The sequence below is a fragment of the Bufo bufo genome, chromosome 4 (genome assembly GCF_905171765.1).
Source record: "Bufo bufo chromosome 4, aBufBuf1.1, whole genome shotgun sequence".
Lineage (NCBI taxonomy): Eukaryota > Metazoa > Chordata > Amphibia > Anura > Bufonidae > Bufo > Bufo bufo.
In genome coordinates, this window is record NC_053392.1 from 245,860,642 (window position 1) to 245,877,215 (window position 16,574).

At 44.3% G+C, this 16,574-nt stretch overlaps 1 protein-coding gene across 1 annotated transcript in view; it reads right to left on the reverse strand.

Annotated features, from left to right (window-relative positions):
* Positions 1 to 16,574, reverse strand: part of LOC120999141 (intestinal-type alkaline phosphatase-like) — a 94,990-nt gene that overhangs the window by 41,258 nt on the left and 37,158 nt on the right. Inside the window, exons 6-7 of the mRNA XM_040430014.1 lie at positions 15,305 to 15,374; positions 14,983 to 15,115 (exon numbers count right to left, since the gene is read on the reverse strand). Of these exons, the coding sequence (XP_040285948.1) occupies positions 14,983 to 15,115; positions 15,305 to 15,374 (203 nt within the window). The remainder of the gene's footprint in view (positions 1 to 14,982; positions 15,116 to 15,304; positions 15,375 to 16,574) is intronic.

Genomic DNA, 16,574 nt, shown 5'->3' on the forward strand with positions numbered 1-16,574 from the left:
TAACTCATAATGCTATATATACACTCACCTAAAGAATTATTAGGAACACCATACTAATACGGTGTTGGACCCCCTTTTGCCTTCAGAACTGCCTTAATTCTACGTGGCATTCATTCAACAAGGTGCTGATAGCATTCTTTAGAAATGTTGGCCCATATTGATAGGATAGCATCTTGCAGTTGATGGAGATTTGAGGGATGCACATCAAGGGCACAAAGCTCCCGTTCCACCACATCCCAAAGATGCTCTATTGGGTTGAGATCTGGTGACTGTGGGTGCCATTTTAGTACAGTGAACTCATTGTCATGTTCAAGAAACCAATTTGAAATGATTCGAGCTTTGTGACATGGTGCATTATCCTGCTGGAAGTAGCCATCAGAGGATGGATACATGTTCTCATTCTGTTTACGCCAAATTCGGACTCCACCATTTGAATGTCTCAACAGAAATCGAGACTCATCAGACCAGGCAACATTTTTCCGGTCTTCAACAGTCCAATTTTGGTGAGCTCGTGCAAATTGTAGTCTCTTTTTCCTATTTGTAGTGGAGATGAGTGGTACCCGGTGGGGTCTTCTGCCGTTGTAGCCCATCCGCCTCAAGGTTGTGCATGTTGTGGCTTCACAAATGCTTTGCTGCATACCTCGGTTGTAATGAGTGGTTATTTCAGTCAACGTTGCTCTTCTATCAGCTTGAATCAATCGGCCCATTCTCCTCTGACCTCTAGCATCCACAAGGCATTTTTGCCCACAGGACTGCCGCATACTGGTTGTTTTTCCCTTTTCACACCATACTTTGTAAACCCTAGAAATGGTTGTGCGTGAAAATCCCAGTAACTGAGCAGATTGTGAAATACTCAGACCGGCCCGTCTGGCACCAACAACCATGCCACGCTCAAAATTGCTTAAATCACCTTTCTTTCCCATTCTGACATTCAGTTTGGAGTTCAGGAGATTGTCTTGACCAGGACCACCCCCCTAAATGCATTGAAGCAACTGCCATGTGATTGGTTGACTAGATAATTGCATTAATGAGAAATAGAACAGGTGTTCCTAATAATTCTTTAGGTGAGTGTATATACGGCGTTATGCGTCTGACAATAATGTGCACAAAACCGAAGATAAAATCAATTTTAGAGGAAAAATTGTTAGGAATCATTCTTTCCTGTATATTTACTTGTATATAAAGTGCAAGTGCTGCAAAAATTACAAGGAAGAGGCACTCCGATACAACCTGTACATAACATAAAGGAGGGCCTCATTCACATTGTGGTACAATTGTTCAGGTAGTGGGACTCCTACACTCATAAAGCCTATGCAGTAAGTGAAAGGGCTGCCAAAAATTACAAGGAACTGACACTCTAATACACCCTTTATTACACATAAAGGAGGGCATCATACATACCCTTAAAAAATTATGATTGATGGCATGCTGGTGACCCTCAAAAACATTAGGAGCAAGGGCCTACTGGTGACCCTCAAAAACATTAGGAGCAAGGGCCTGCTGGTGACCCGCTAAAACATTAGGGGCGAGTGCCTGCTGCTGATCTGAGCATTGAAAAAATTATGGGCGAGTGCCTGCTGCTGAGCTGACCATTGAAAAAATTATTGGCGAGTACCTGCTGCTGATCTGATCCTCTAAAAAGTTAGGGGTGAGGGTCTGCTGCTGAGCTGACCATCTAAAGCATTAGGGGCGAGGGCCTGCTGCTGATCTGACCATCTAAAACATTATGGGCAAGGGCCTGCTGGTGAACCTCTAAAACGGTAGGGGTGAGGGTCTGCTGCTGAGGTGACCCTCTAAAACATTAGGAGCGAGGGCAGCCTAATAAGCATGTTGATATGATGGAGGAGGAGGACGAGAAAAGGAAGATTGAACCATATACCCTATTTTGTGGTGGAAGGGGTGCATGGGAATACAGTGTATTAAATACACCATAAAAGCCACATTTAAAGTGCCTTTATGTTCAGCCGCTTTCCTCTGGTGGAGTAGAGAAGACAAGGGCAATCCAGGCCTTGTTCATTTTTATAAGAGTCAACCTGTCAGCATTGTTAGTTGACAGGTGGATGCGCTTATCAGTTATTATGCCCCCAGCAGCACTAAATACCCGCTGTGACAAAATGCTGGCGGCAAGGCAGGCCAGCACCTCCAAGGTGTAGAGCGCCAGTTCGTGCCACGTGTCCAGCTTGGACACCCAATAGTTGCAAGGCACAGAGGGATTACTGAGGACGCTGACACGGTCTGCTACGTACTTCACCATCTTCCAAAACTTTTCCCTCCTTGTGACACTAGGCCGCACATCAGGGTGTCATGAAACTATCCCAGGCCTTCCTTGGAAAGTGTTGCCCTGCCTCTGTTGGAACTGCTGTGTGTTCCCCTCGTCTCCCCTCCTCGGTTGCCCAAGGAACAACGTACTCTGCCGCCAGCATTGTCAGCTGGAAATTTTTGGAGCAATTTTTCCACAAGGGTCTTCTGGTATTGCACCATTTTGCTTGTCTTCTCCACCACAGGAATGAGAGATGAGAAGTTCTCTTTGTAGCGGGGGTTGAGAAGGGTGAACAACCACTAATCAGTGTTGGCCAAAATGCGTATAACGCGAGGGTCAAGGGAAAGACAGCATAACATAAAGTCAGACATGTGTGCCAGAGTCCCAACAGACAAGACTTCGCTGTCATCATCTGGAGGGTGACTCTTAATCTCCTCATCCTCTTCTTCCTCTTCAGCACATCGACGCTGAACATATGGAATAAACCTGCTATGGGTACTACCCTCTGTAGCGGAGGCAACCGTCTCCTGCTGTCACGGATGGTGTACAGGAAACAAGACAATACCATATAAACAATGTCTCTCTGGATCCACAACTAAGGAACAAAGGGAGACCCCTGCAATAGACCTGCCGCTCTCCCTCACTGCACAGCCTATGCGAACACCCCAAAGGTGGATGGCCGCATATCCACGTTCCTCGGCTATCTATTACCTGAAGACCCTACAATAGTGAAGGGACACGACCACCGGCTCCCTACACTGACACGGAGGGAGTCAGGGTCACCTGGATCCAGAAAAGACAAAATCATAAATACATAAACAGCACTTATCTTGCAGACAACTGACGACTGAGGACTGGGAACTGGGAACTGGGAACAGCATGCACACACACTCCAGGAAGTTGTATCAGCCGCACACTACTGCATTATGGGGAGGAACTTAAAGGGTAGCAATTAGTCCAACTGCATGACAGCTGAGATAGACTAACGAGATGAGAAACTAAACCAAAACAAAGAAATTCAAGGAGTAGGATCTGAGAAGCTCCTGTGAGCACTTCTCAGCTGTCTGGCTGTGACAGTACCCCTCCCTCTAGAAGTGGACTCCGGACACTCAGAGCCCACCTTCTCAGGATGGGACCTATGGAAAGCCCTGATGAGACGAGAGGCCTTAATGTCCGTCACTGGGACCCACATCCTCTCCTCAGGACCATAACCCTCCCAATGAACGAGGTACTGGAGTGAACCGCGGACAAGACGAGAATCCACAATCCTAGAGACCTGAAATTCAAGATTTCCATCAATCATAATCGGAGGAGGAGGCAAAGGCGAGGGTACAATAGGTTGAACATAAGGTTTCAATAAGGACTTATGAAAAACATTATGGATCTTCCAAGTCTGAGGAAGATCAAGACGGTAGGCAACAGGATTGATGACAGACAGGATCTTGTAAGGCCCAATAAACCTAGGACCCAACTTCCAGGAGGGAACCTTCAATTTGATATTCTTGGTAGACAACCACACCAGATCACCAACATTCAGGTCCGGACCAGGCACACGTCTCTTATCCGCCACACGCTTATATCTCTCACTCATGTTCTTTAGATTATCCTGAATCTTTTGCCAAATAGATGACAAAGACGAGGAGAATCTGTCCTCATCAGGCAAACCAGAAGAGCCCTCTCCCGAGAAAGTCCCAAACTGCGGATGGAACCCATATGCACCAAAAAATGGTGACTTATCAGAGGACTCCTGACGACGGTTATTTAAAGAAAACTCAGCAAGGGACAAAAAAGAACACCAATCCTCCTGATTCTCCGCCACAAAACAGCGCAGATATGTCTCCAGATTCTGATTGACGCGCTCTGTCTGGCCATTCGACTGCGGATGGAAAGCAGAAGAGAATGACAACCGAACCCCCAAGCGAGAACAGAAAGCCTTCCAGAATCTGGAAACAAACTGCGTGCCCCTATCAGAGACTATGTCTGAAGGAATCCCATGCAATTTGACAATGTGGTCAATAAATGCCTGCGCCAGCGTCTTAGCATTGGGCAAACCAGGAAAAGGGATAAAATGCACCATTTTGCTAAAACGGTCCACCACCACCAGAATCACAGACTTCCCCGAGGAACGAGGCAAGTCCGTTATGAAGTCCATGGACAGATGTGTCCAAGGACGGGAAGGAATGGGCAAAGAAAGGAGAGGACCAGATGGCCGTGAATGAGGGACCTTGGCACGAGCGCAAGTCTCGCAAGCTGCCACAAAACCCTCAACCGACTTACGAAGCGCAGGCCACCAGAATCTCCGAGCGATGAGATCCAGTGTGGCTCTTGCCCCCGGCTGCCCAGCAAGGACCGTGTCGTGGTGTTCTTTAAAAATCTTGTGTCTCAAAGTGAGAGGCACAAACAACCTCGCAGGAGGACAAAGATCAGGAGCTTCTGACTGGGCTGCCTGCACCTCTGCCTCCAATTCAGGAAAAAGAGCAGAGACCACCACACCTTCAGCCAAAATGGGACCCGGGTCTTCAAAATTCCCACCTCCCGGAAAACAACGTGACAGGGCATCTGCTTTCACATTCTTAACCCCAGGGCGGAACGTAACAACAAAATTAAACCTTGAAAAGAACAAAGACCATCTGGCCTGTCTCGGGTTCAGACGCTTGGCTGACTCCAAGTAGGCCAGATTTTTATGGTCAGTAAACACAGTAATAGGGTGTCTGGCTCCCTCTAGCCAATGGCGCCATTCCTCAAAAGCCAACTTGATGGCCAACAATTCCCTATCTCCCACATCATAATTTCTCTCTGCGGAGGAGAGTTTCTTTGAGAAAAAGGCACACGGTTGCCATTTGGCAGGAGAGGAACCCTGAGACAAAACCGCACCCACCCCTACCTCAGAAGCATCAACCTCAACTATGAAGGGTAACGAAATATCAGGTTGTACTAGGATGGGAGCGGAAGCAAAACTCTCCTTGATATTAGAAAAGGCCTTACGCGCCTCTACCGACCAGGAAGAAAAATCTACCCCCTTTCTGGTCATATCAGTGAGTGGTTTAACAACAGAGGAATAATTCAAAATAAATTTCCTGTAATAATTGGCAAAGCCCAAAAAACGCATCAGCGCCTTCTGATTCTCAGGAAGCTCCCACTCAAGCACAGCGCGGACCTTCTCGGGGTCCATGCGAAAACCAGAAGCGGAGACAAGAAACCCCAGAAATTGGATTTCTGGAACCGCAAACACACATTTTTCCAGTTTTGCGTATAATTTATTCTCCCGCAGGATGAGCAAGACCTGACGTAAGTGTTCCTTATGAGTCTTGAAATCAGGAGAAAAAATCAAAATGTCATCCAAATACACTAATACAAATTTTCCCATTAAATGATAAAAAATGCTGTTGACGAAATGCTGAAAAACGGCTGGGGCATTCATCAAACCAAAAGGCATAACCAAATTCTCAAAATGGCCCTCAGGGGTATTGAAAGCCGTCTTCCATTCGTCTCCTTCTCTGACCCTAACCAGGTTGTATGCCCCTCTTAGGTCTAATTTGGAAAATACTTTAGCCCCAACAACCTGGTTAAACAGGTCCGGGATCAGAGGAAGCGGATAAGGATCACGAATAGTGATACTGTTCAGCTCCCTGAAATCCAGACAAGGTCTTAAAGAACCATCTTTTTTCTTAACAAAGAAAAAACCAGCGGCAACAGGTGACTTCGAGGGTCGTATGTGTCCTTTTCTCAGACTCTCAGAGATATAAGCCCGCATAGCGACCCTCTCAGGTTGGGAGAGATTGTATAAACGAGATTTAGGCAGCTTGGCGCCTGGGATGAGATTAATAGGGCAATCATACTCCCTGTGCGGAGGTAAACCCTGAACCCCACTCTCAGAGAAGACATCCAAAAATTCAGAGAGGAAAGGTGGTACAGTCTTAGTAGAAACCTCAGAAACAGATGTTATGAGGCAATTCTCTCTGCAAAAGTTACTCCAACCATTTATTTGCCTCGCTTGCCAATCAATGGTGGGGTTATGTTTAGTGAGCCAGGGTAGCCCCAACACTAGAGGAGTAGGCAAACCGCTAAGGACGAAACATGACACATCCTCAACATGAGCATCACTCACAATTAAACGGATATTGTGAACTATGCCCTTTAATGATTTCTGAGAAAGTGGAGCTGAATCAATAGCAAAAACAGGAATATCCTTTCCCAAAGTGCATACCTGGAAACCATGAGTTATTGCAAATTGATTATCAATGAGGTTGACAGCTGCTCCACTATCCACAAAAAATGCTCTTGCTCTCTAGCGCCACCCTAGCAGGCAGGACAAAACGGGAACTACAAGCAAACGGAAAACCTTCAATTTCCGCCTCAACCCTGCCAATAGTAACAGACGGAACATTTTTAAAAGATTTTTTCCTTTTTGTCTCTTTATTACTCCCAGAAAACTGCCTGAATCTCCTAGAGGGACAAACATTTGCCAGATGATTTATACCTCCACAACAAAAACAAACCCTCCCCTGCGGGCTGAATCTTCTATTGTCAGAGGCAATCAACCCCAGCTGCATGGACTCCTGCTCAGAAGGGGCTGACAGCGACTGAGACCCCTGTGCACAGAATGAGACCGCTGCACTGTCCCGGGACTGAGTATGACAGGAAGGAGAGATCTCTCCTCTCTCTCTAAGACGCCTGTCAATACGAACAGCCTGAGACATAGCAGAATCCAAGGAGGTAGGTCTTTCATGAAAGGCAAATGCATCTTTCAATCCCTCTGAAAGACCATAGCAAAATTGACTTCGGAGTGCAGCATCATTCCAACCCGTATCTGCTGCCCATCTCCGAAATTCTGAACAGTATATCTCTGCGGATTGTTTACCCTGGCATAACAGACGTAGTCTAGACTCAGCCAGAGCAATACGATCCGGATCATCATATATCTGACCCAGGGCTAAAAAGAATTCATCCACTGAACGAAGGGGCCGTGCCCCCTCCGGCAGCGAAAAGGCCCAGGACTGAGCGTTACCCCTGAGCAGCGATATAATGATCCCCACCCTCCGTTCTTCATCACCAGAAGAATGGGGAAGAAGGCGAAAATGGAGTTTGCAAGCCTCTCTAAAACGCACAAAATTCTCACTACCCCCGGAGAACGTATCCGGGAGCGAGATCTTAGGCTCAGCACAAACTCCATGAACGCAAGCTGAACCGGTCACTTGAAACTGAGAAAAAGTCTTACGGAGATCAGCTACCTCCAAAGAAAGACCCTGAAAGCTTTCAGCCAAAAGTGAAACCGGATCCATGCTTGAGACGGTTTTGGCGGCTGATAATGTCACGGATGGTGTACAGGAAACAAGACAATACCATATAAACAATGTCTCTCTGGATCCACAACTAAGGAACAAAGGGAGACCCCTGCAATAGACCTGCCGCTCTCCCTCACTGCTCAGCCTATGCGAACACCCCAAAGGTGGATGGCCGCATATCCACGTTCCTTGGCTATCTATTACCTGAAGACCCTACAATAGTGAAGGGACACGACCACCGGCTCCCTACACTGACACGGAGGGAGTCAGGGTCACCTGGATCCAGAAAAGACAAAATCATAAATACATAAACAGCACTTATCTTGCAGACAACTGACGACTGAGGACTGAGGACTGGGAACTGGGAACAGCATGCACACACACTCCAGGAAGTTGTATCAGCCGCACACTACTGCATTATGGGGAGGAACTTAAAGGGTAGCAATTAGTCCAACTGCATGACAGCTGAGATAGACTAACGAGATGAGAAACTAAACCAAAACAAAGAAATTCAAGGAGTAGGATCTGAGAAGCTCCTGTGAGCACTTCTCAGCTGTCTGGCTGTGACACCTGCTCCTCCTCCTCCTCATCATCCAATTCGCGCTGAGACGATGAACTGAGGGTGGTCTGGCTATCACCTTGTGTGCTGTCTTCCCCAATTTCCACCTCTTCCACATGCAAAGCGTCCACCTTCATTGTGAGCAGCAAGCGTTTCAGTAGACACAGAAGTGGGATGGTTACACTGATAATAGCGGCATCGCCGCTCACCATCTGTGTTGATCCCTCAAAGTTGCATAAAACCTCACAGCTCAGACATCCATGCCCACTCGTCGCTTGTGAAGAGCAGAAGCTGACTGGAAAGGCGACGACCATGTCGCAGCTGGTATTCCACTACTGCCCTCTGCTGCTCACAAAGCCTGGCCAACATGCTCGTGCTGCCCGTGCTCACGTCACACAACAGTCGGTGAGCTGGCAATTTTAAGTGCTGCTGCAGCATTGCCAGACCGGCGGCAGCTGTAGATGACTTTCGGAAAGGACACACACGCGGCGCACCTTCACCAATAGCTCAGGCAAATTGGGGTAGGTTTTGAGAAACCGCTGAACCACTAAGTTGAAGACGTGGGCTAAGAATGGGATGTGTGTGAGCTTGCCGAGCTCCAAAGCTGCCACCAAGTTACGGCCATTATCAGACACAACCATGCCTGGTTGTAGGTTGAGTGGCGAGAACCACAGCTCAGTCTGGTCCCTTATACCCTGCCACAGCTCTGCGGCGGTGTGCTGTTTGTCCCCTAAGCAAATAAGTTTCAGCACGGCCTGTTACTGCTTCCCCACTGCAGTGCTACACTGCTTCCAGCTACTGACTGATGGCTGACTGGTGTTGCAAGATGAGAATTTAGAGGTGAAAGTGGAGGAGGAGAAGGGGGGAGGTTGCAGCCACTAATGTAGGTGGTGGCGAAAATCCTGTTGGAAGTATGGCCCGCAATCCTTGGCGTCGGTAGCACCTGTGCCATCCCAGGGTACCACTCGCTCCTGGCCTCCACAACGTTCACCCAGTGTGCCGTCAAGGAAATGTAGCGTCCCTTGCCAAAAGCACTTGTCCATGTGTCAGTGGTTAAGTGGACCTTCCCAATAACTGTGTTGGTCAGTGCACGGGTGTTACGGGACAATGCTGATGTAAGGCGGGGATAGCACACCGGGAAAAATAGTGGCGGTTGGGGACTGAGTAACGAGGGACAGCCGCTGCCATCAGGCTGTGGAAAGCCTCAGTGTCCAGAAGCCTAAATGGCAACATTTCCAGGGCCAGCAATTTGGAATGGTGCGCATTTAGTGCTATGGCCTGTTGGTGGGTGGCTGGGTATTTGTGCTTTCGTTCAAAGGCCTGTGGTATGGACATCTGTACACTGTGCTGGGACACAGAAGTGGATGTGCTAGCTGATGGTGCTTGCGAAGGTCCAGGTGCAGGGCGGGAGGCATCCAGGCCTGCGTCTTGGACAGGAGATTGACTAGCAAGTAACACAGGGGGTGGAGGCAGTGGTGTGACCCGCAGACACTGCTTGTGGACCCAGGTGTTCAGCCCACCTATTAGGGTTCTTTTATGCCATGTGGCGGATCATGCTGGTGGTGGTGAGGTTGCTAGTGTTCACGCCCCTGCTCATTTTGGTACGGCACAGGTTGCAATGACAATTCTTTTATCGTCCGCACTTTCCTCAAAAAAGCTCCAGACTGTGGAACACCTACCCCTTGGCAAGGGAGATTGCCACAAGGAGGTGCTCCAGGGAACAGTTGCGGGCCTGTTTGGTGTGGCCCTCCTTCTCCCTTTTGCCACCTCACCGCCTGTTGTGGTGCTGCGGATCCCTCCCCCTCTGTACTGCTGTCCTCGCTCAGCTTGCCACCTTCGAGGTTGGGTCAGTGATTTCATCGTCCACCACTTCCTCACTCTGGTCATCCTCCTGACTTGTTGACCTAACAAGAACCTCACTTATTAAAAACTGTGTCTCATCCTCATCATCCACCTTGTGAAACACTAATTGCCGTTCCCCACCTTCATCTTCTTCTGACTGTGGATGCTCAAGAGTTTGGGAATCAGCGCACAAGATCATCTCATGTCCCTCTTCAAGCGGGTTGGCGAGAGGCTCAAATCAAGGAATGGCGATGAAAAGAACTCCTGAATATCCGAGTGTGGGATCACTTGTTTGCCAAGACTCTCCATGGTGGGAGGAAGGAGGATCAGGGTAAGGATTCTGCTGACCAGACTCTTGGCTACAGAGACTGGACTTTGTGGAAGACAGGGTGGTGCTTAACCGACTGGAAGCATTATCTGCTGCAATCCAACCAACCACCTGGTCGCACTGGTGTGACTTCGAGAGTGGTGTCCTGCGCCGCCCTGTAAACTGGAACATGAAGCTAGGTATCGTGAATGAGTGTTTCATGTGCTCTGGAAGCAGGCACAGTTTCACCGCGCCCAGGGCCACGGCCTCTGCGTGCACCATCAGCAGCACGGCCACGTCCCTGTCCCTTACTGCTCGCCTTGAGCATATTAAATGGTATATATGCTTGCAAGTATGTCACATATACAGTAGCGCAGGTTTTGTAAGTGTATGCGCAAATAAATTACACTGACTGTCACAGATATTTAGGATGCGCAAACGTTATACAGGAGATGTAGCGCAGGTAATGTCGCTGTCAGCAGTGGCCAAACAATTGCATGCAATTTAGCGCAGGTTGCGCTGATAATACATATTGCAGCCAGATAACACAATAGTCCTTAAAAGGACTTTTTGGACCTTTCAACACTAAACCCTGCCTAAAAAAAATATAATAATTTCTGTCCCTACACTATCTGTCCCTTCTGCTGCAGCTCGCCCTGACTAAGACTGAGCCGAACCACGTGTCATTGGGTGCTATACAGCACCCAATGACGCGTTCTGGACAGCCAATTACTGTAATGCCAGTAACCAACATGGCTACGGTATTACAGTGAGTGCCAGTACTTCCCTGCACGTTTATTTACTGCGGGGAAGAGATTTGAGCATCTCACTCGAGCACACACCGCGATGTGCCGAAGCATCGCGATGCTCTAGTCAAAATGGTGTTCGGCCGAGCATGCTCGCCCAACACTAGTCTGCACTGTTACAACCATTATTTAGTTCTCACCAATATGGAGTTAGTGATCACAGGCTGGAGCTGCTCTGTTCGTTATCTGTTCACGTATAACATCAAAGTAGAAGAAAGACTGCAGCACTTACCAGACCCATCAAAGTTTTGCTTTGTTCCAAATTTATAAATCATTAGATGGCAAATGAACACATTCGTTCTTTTACTTGGATGTAATACTATCCACAGACAAACAGCAAAACACAAATATAACAAATTCTTCAAGCAGCTCTGTCACCAGGATCAACAGTATTAAACCAGACATACTGGCTGGTAGGGTTGATCATGCTAATTAAAACAATACCTTTTTTTGTCTGTACGATAAACAGCTGCTGTGTTTTTATTGATATGTAAATGAGATGTTCGCGCAAAAGGAGGCGGGGCTGAATCCTTTCAGCACTGCTTTGTAACACTCCCCCTCCCCTTGATTGACAGGACTAGTCATTCTGAGGGCAGAGCTTTTTCCTAGCATCTACAGATCATATACTCTATGTACTATAGCATTACCACACTAAGATCTGCTCAGAAAGCTAATCTACATATTACTGCTTTATTCACAAACACAATGTATAGTTAGAAATACACTAGTAATATGTGTTAGTTTATAAGCATAAATGGTAATATTATATCTTTGTGTTATAGTGATCTACCATGCATGTAGAGAAAAACAAAATTATAGGAATCACTGTGTCCCAAAATGCCCAAACTATTATAATGTATTATAATGTATTCATTCTATGCCATGAATGCTGTAATGTAAAAAAAATAAAAAATACTCCAAAATGGACGCAAATATAAAAAAAAGCTATGGATGTTAGAATATGGAGATGCAAAGAAAAGAGAAAAATGTTAATATATAATTTTTTTCAATATTAAAACAAGAAAAACGTTATCAATATATCACTGTAATAATACTGACCTGCAGAATGGAGGAAACAGATCAGTTTTACCACATAAGAAACGCTGTAAAAGCGACCACAAAACCTTTTCAATTTTACCTCATTTGGATTTTTTTCCAGCTTCCCACTACATTGTATGCAATTCAAAACACTACCATTTGAAAGTAAAACTTGTAGCACAAAAAGCTGTCACATGGCTATGTGAAGGGAACATTTTTTAAAAAATGGCTCAGAGAAGGCAACGATTAAAATATTAAAATGAAAAATCACTTGGTCCTAAAGAAACATTCCAATTAAAGAAAAATCAGCTATCACGTTGTTTTAATCCGCAAAACACAGATACCAACCAAAAGCTTGGAGCCCTCTTTTTACTCCTTCACAAATGTCCTATCCTCGTCCCCAAAACAAACAAGAATAGGACATGTTCTATTTTTTTGCAGGGCCGTTTAATGTACTTATGGATTCTATCTTTTGCAGCCCCATTGAGATGAATTGGTCTGCATCTGATCCGCAAAAAATGTGGATCGGATGTGGACCAAAACTACGGTTGTGTGCATGAGCCCTTATGATGAGACAATACATTTAATCTGCCAAGTTTCCCGCGTGTCTCCATTTTCTGATATTAGTCAAATTTAGCACACAATATAATATTCATATCACTTGATTCCCATTGTAAGGCTATTATACTGTAATAGTAAGCTAAATTAAAAATGAGTGTATTTTCTAACATATTGTTTTGTGTACATCTGTCTGTCTGGGAGAGTTCATATTCCCCTTTTAGTTTTACGTTCATCTGATCTATCAGAAGAACAGGAAAAAAAAAACACGATCCTGTAAAAACACGGATCCTGTTGCATCAGTTATGCACATTTGGCATCTGTTTGAGCCAAACAGATAATAACAGGAAGCAGAATGTAGAGGCACAGAACATATATTAAAACAATGTGATAGCTGATTTTTCTTTTTTAATTGAAATGTTTCTTTAGGCCCAAGCGATTTTTCATTTTAATAAAAAATGTTCCCTTCACATGATCATGCGACAGCTTTTTGTGTTACAAGTTTTACTTTCAAATGGTAGTGTTTTGAATTGCTTACAATGTAGTGGGAAGCTGGAAAAAAATCAAATGAGGTAGAATTGAGAAAAAATGTGCAATTCCAAAATTGAAAAAGTTTTATGTGGTTGCTTTTACAGCGTTTCTTATGTGGTAAAACTGATCTGTTTTCTCCATTCTGCGGGTCAGTATTACAGTGATACCATATTGATAAAGTTTCTTTTAATTTTGAAAAAATATTAAAAAATTATTTTCTCTTTGCATCTCCATATTCTAACACCCATAGCTTTTTTATATTTGCGTCCATTTTGGAGTATGTGTTTTTTATCATATTTTATTTACTTTTGTATAGGAGGTTATGTGATAAAAAAAATTCTGTGAATCAGCCATTTTATTTTATTTTTTTTACATTACAGCATTAACCGCATAGAATGAATACATTATAATACATTATAATAGTTTGGGCATTTTGGGACACAGTGATGCCTACAGTTTTTATTTAGTTTATTTTTATTATGGAGAAAAGGTGGAATTAGAATTTTTATATTTTTCAAAAAACTATTTTTGACTTTTTTTTACACTTCGGTTCCCTAGGGAACTTAAATGTCTTTTTCTGCAATAAACTGCAATGATTTAACACTGCAGCCCAAAAAATTCACTGTGTTCCTATGGAGCTCTGCTGCAGGTGGGGCTCCATAGGAACATCGATGAGACAGGTCTCAGAGCCTTCAGAAGGCCCGGAGTCTGCCCTAGCAACCAAATGGCACCCTCATTCTTGGCATGAGGAGCCATTCAGACCCAGGGAATGCAGTGCTCTGGGGTTTCATCACTCCATACTAACAATGCCTCTCAATGTCTGCTGAGTAAAACAAAAGGCACTTGGTGCTATTGCAGCTGCTCAGCTTTTGACATTTTACACAATGTCTAAAAAATTTTGGAATTTGACTTGTAGATAGATAAACAGTCAGAAAGACAGATACATTTGAGAGATAGATAGATAGATAGATAGATAGATAGATAGATAGACTCAGACTGGGTTTCCTTGGGCCCACTAGAGGAAAATACTCTTGGGGCCCAAACCCCATATCATCAACAAATAGATAATAGACTTTAATAAAAAAAAAAAATAGACCCTAATGGCAAGTTATTGGCTTCAAATGTTTTTTTCTGGATCTTTAGGCCCACTATGGTATGAGAGTCTGGTCCTATCAGAGGATCCTCTGGTACTCTTGTCGGCCAGTCTGACACTGTCCATGAACAATCTTTCTTTGAACAAGTATCGGATGAAAATTTAAAACACAGCCAACATCTTTGATTTTGATCACCTTTAGACTAAATCTTTAGAGTTTGGAAGTTGTCTCAAAAAATGGTGCCTGGTTCATTATAAGAAGATAGTTGGTCATTTACAACCTACTGTAAAGTAGAACTTGCTTAGTCTTCCTTAACAACCAATCAGATTCCACCTTTCATTTTCCAAAGAAGCTTTCAAAAATGAAAGGTGGAATTTGATTGGTTGTTATGGGCAACTAAGCCAGTTCTACTTTACACCAGTTTGATAAATGACCCCAATATTACTTAATATCAGACCAGAATTTTGGACCTAAACGTGAGGTTATAATAAATTCCCATTCAAAAGGGTACAATTCCCCAATAAACATGATGATTTATAGATAAGAAAATAAACAAACAACAAAATGAACAATGATTAAAATGTAAAAGGGTAGACTAGACATCACTATGCCATATACCTAGGGTTCACTGGTGCATAGTAAGTTAAGAGTAAAAAGCTTGATTTTATACAAAAAGATGCAGAATATGAAGAAGACTTATCTTCCACAAAGAGGTAGAATCCGTTAGGATTTCTTCTCAGGATCCGAATGGCTTTTTCCGTCAACTCCACGATTGAAGGGTCAGAGGAATCATTACGGTTTAACTCGTATTTCATATCCCCTGGTTCAAAAATACCTGCAATACCCAATGATGCATTGAGCAAGGACAGAAGAAGATTTTTGGTATTTAAGGATAATTTTAGCAATAGTTCGTTCACTTATAAGAACAGAAGGCAGATCCACAAATGTTTCTGACTTCCATTTTATAAGGTATGTGCATATTTTATTTCAGTTTACATTTTATTTGGTAGTCATAGCTCCATACCCATTATATAAGTAGCATTGGACTCATTAATCCGATTCAGCTGCTCTTTATTCCACACATACTGAGCGCCCTGAAACAGTAATATGGAGCGGTTAGTCATTGGCCTTACACTGGGTCCTTAATACTCAATGATTTGCTGCTTTTCACCCCAATAGCCAATCAAAGCTAAGGGTCCTTTTACCACATACAGATTAGTAGAAACATAGCAGGCGCTCTCGATACCTGTCAGATCATCAGTGGAGATGAGGGACTCATTTACATGCAGCAATCACCTCCGCTGTACGGAAACAATCGATCGATACAGCAATCACTCGTCCCATAGAGAATCATTAATCCTGGGCGGTAGATCCCTGTTTAGACAGCACCATCTGCAGCATGGGAATGATCACCCAATGAACAAACATTTGCTTGTTCATCGGGTGATTGCTGGCACCTTTCACACTTTTTTTTTTTTACAAAAATGCTCATCCCCGATTAATTTTCCAGATCATCTGTACGTGTAAAAGTACCCTAACCCTTGGACTACATGTGTGACATCAAGTGATACATGGATTACCCCACAATTGTAGATGCAATATTATTTCAGTTCTAGCTTATTGGGGGGGAATTGCTGGCAACGCGATGTCAATGCAAAAATGTCCACGTTTTTGCTTTTTTTTTCCCGTATAGGACAAGTAATATTGAATCATTAACACAGTTTTATTAATTTATGCACAACTTCATGTAGTCACAGCTATCGTTAAAGGGAAGCTCTCACATTGTACATGAAGTTCTGTCTGCAGACAGCATGTTATAGAGCAGGAGGAGCTGAGCAGATTGATCAAGAGCAAGATTCGGTAGGACTTGTATTTCATTCATTTACAGTATATCCTGCTCATACTATACTTATCAGTCTAGTGTACGGTATTACTCAGGGATTACCATCTATCTCTGTCTACACAATTGTACAGGCAAGCTTGGCAATCACTAAGTAGGACCACTCACATAACTTCAAAAGCACAGAGAGTTATACTGAATCTTTTTCCCATAAAGCTATATACCGGTATCAGTCTGCTCCGCTCCTCCTGCTCTAGAACATGCTGCCTGCAGATCAGACACAGTGCTCAGTGTGAGAGGTTCTCTTTAATCTGCTGAACTATATGGTGAAAAAACAATTTGTTCCAATATAAAATGGGCCCGATTTTTATTTTCTTTGTGGTCATAGCAATCAAGTATAGCCTGAGAAATACATACACAACCCAATAGGGTGAGGAGCAATACTACATACAAA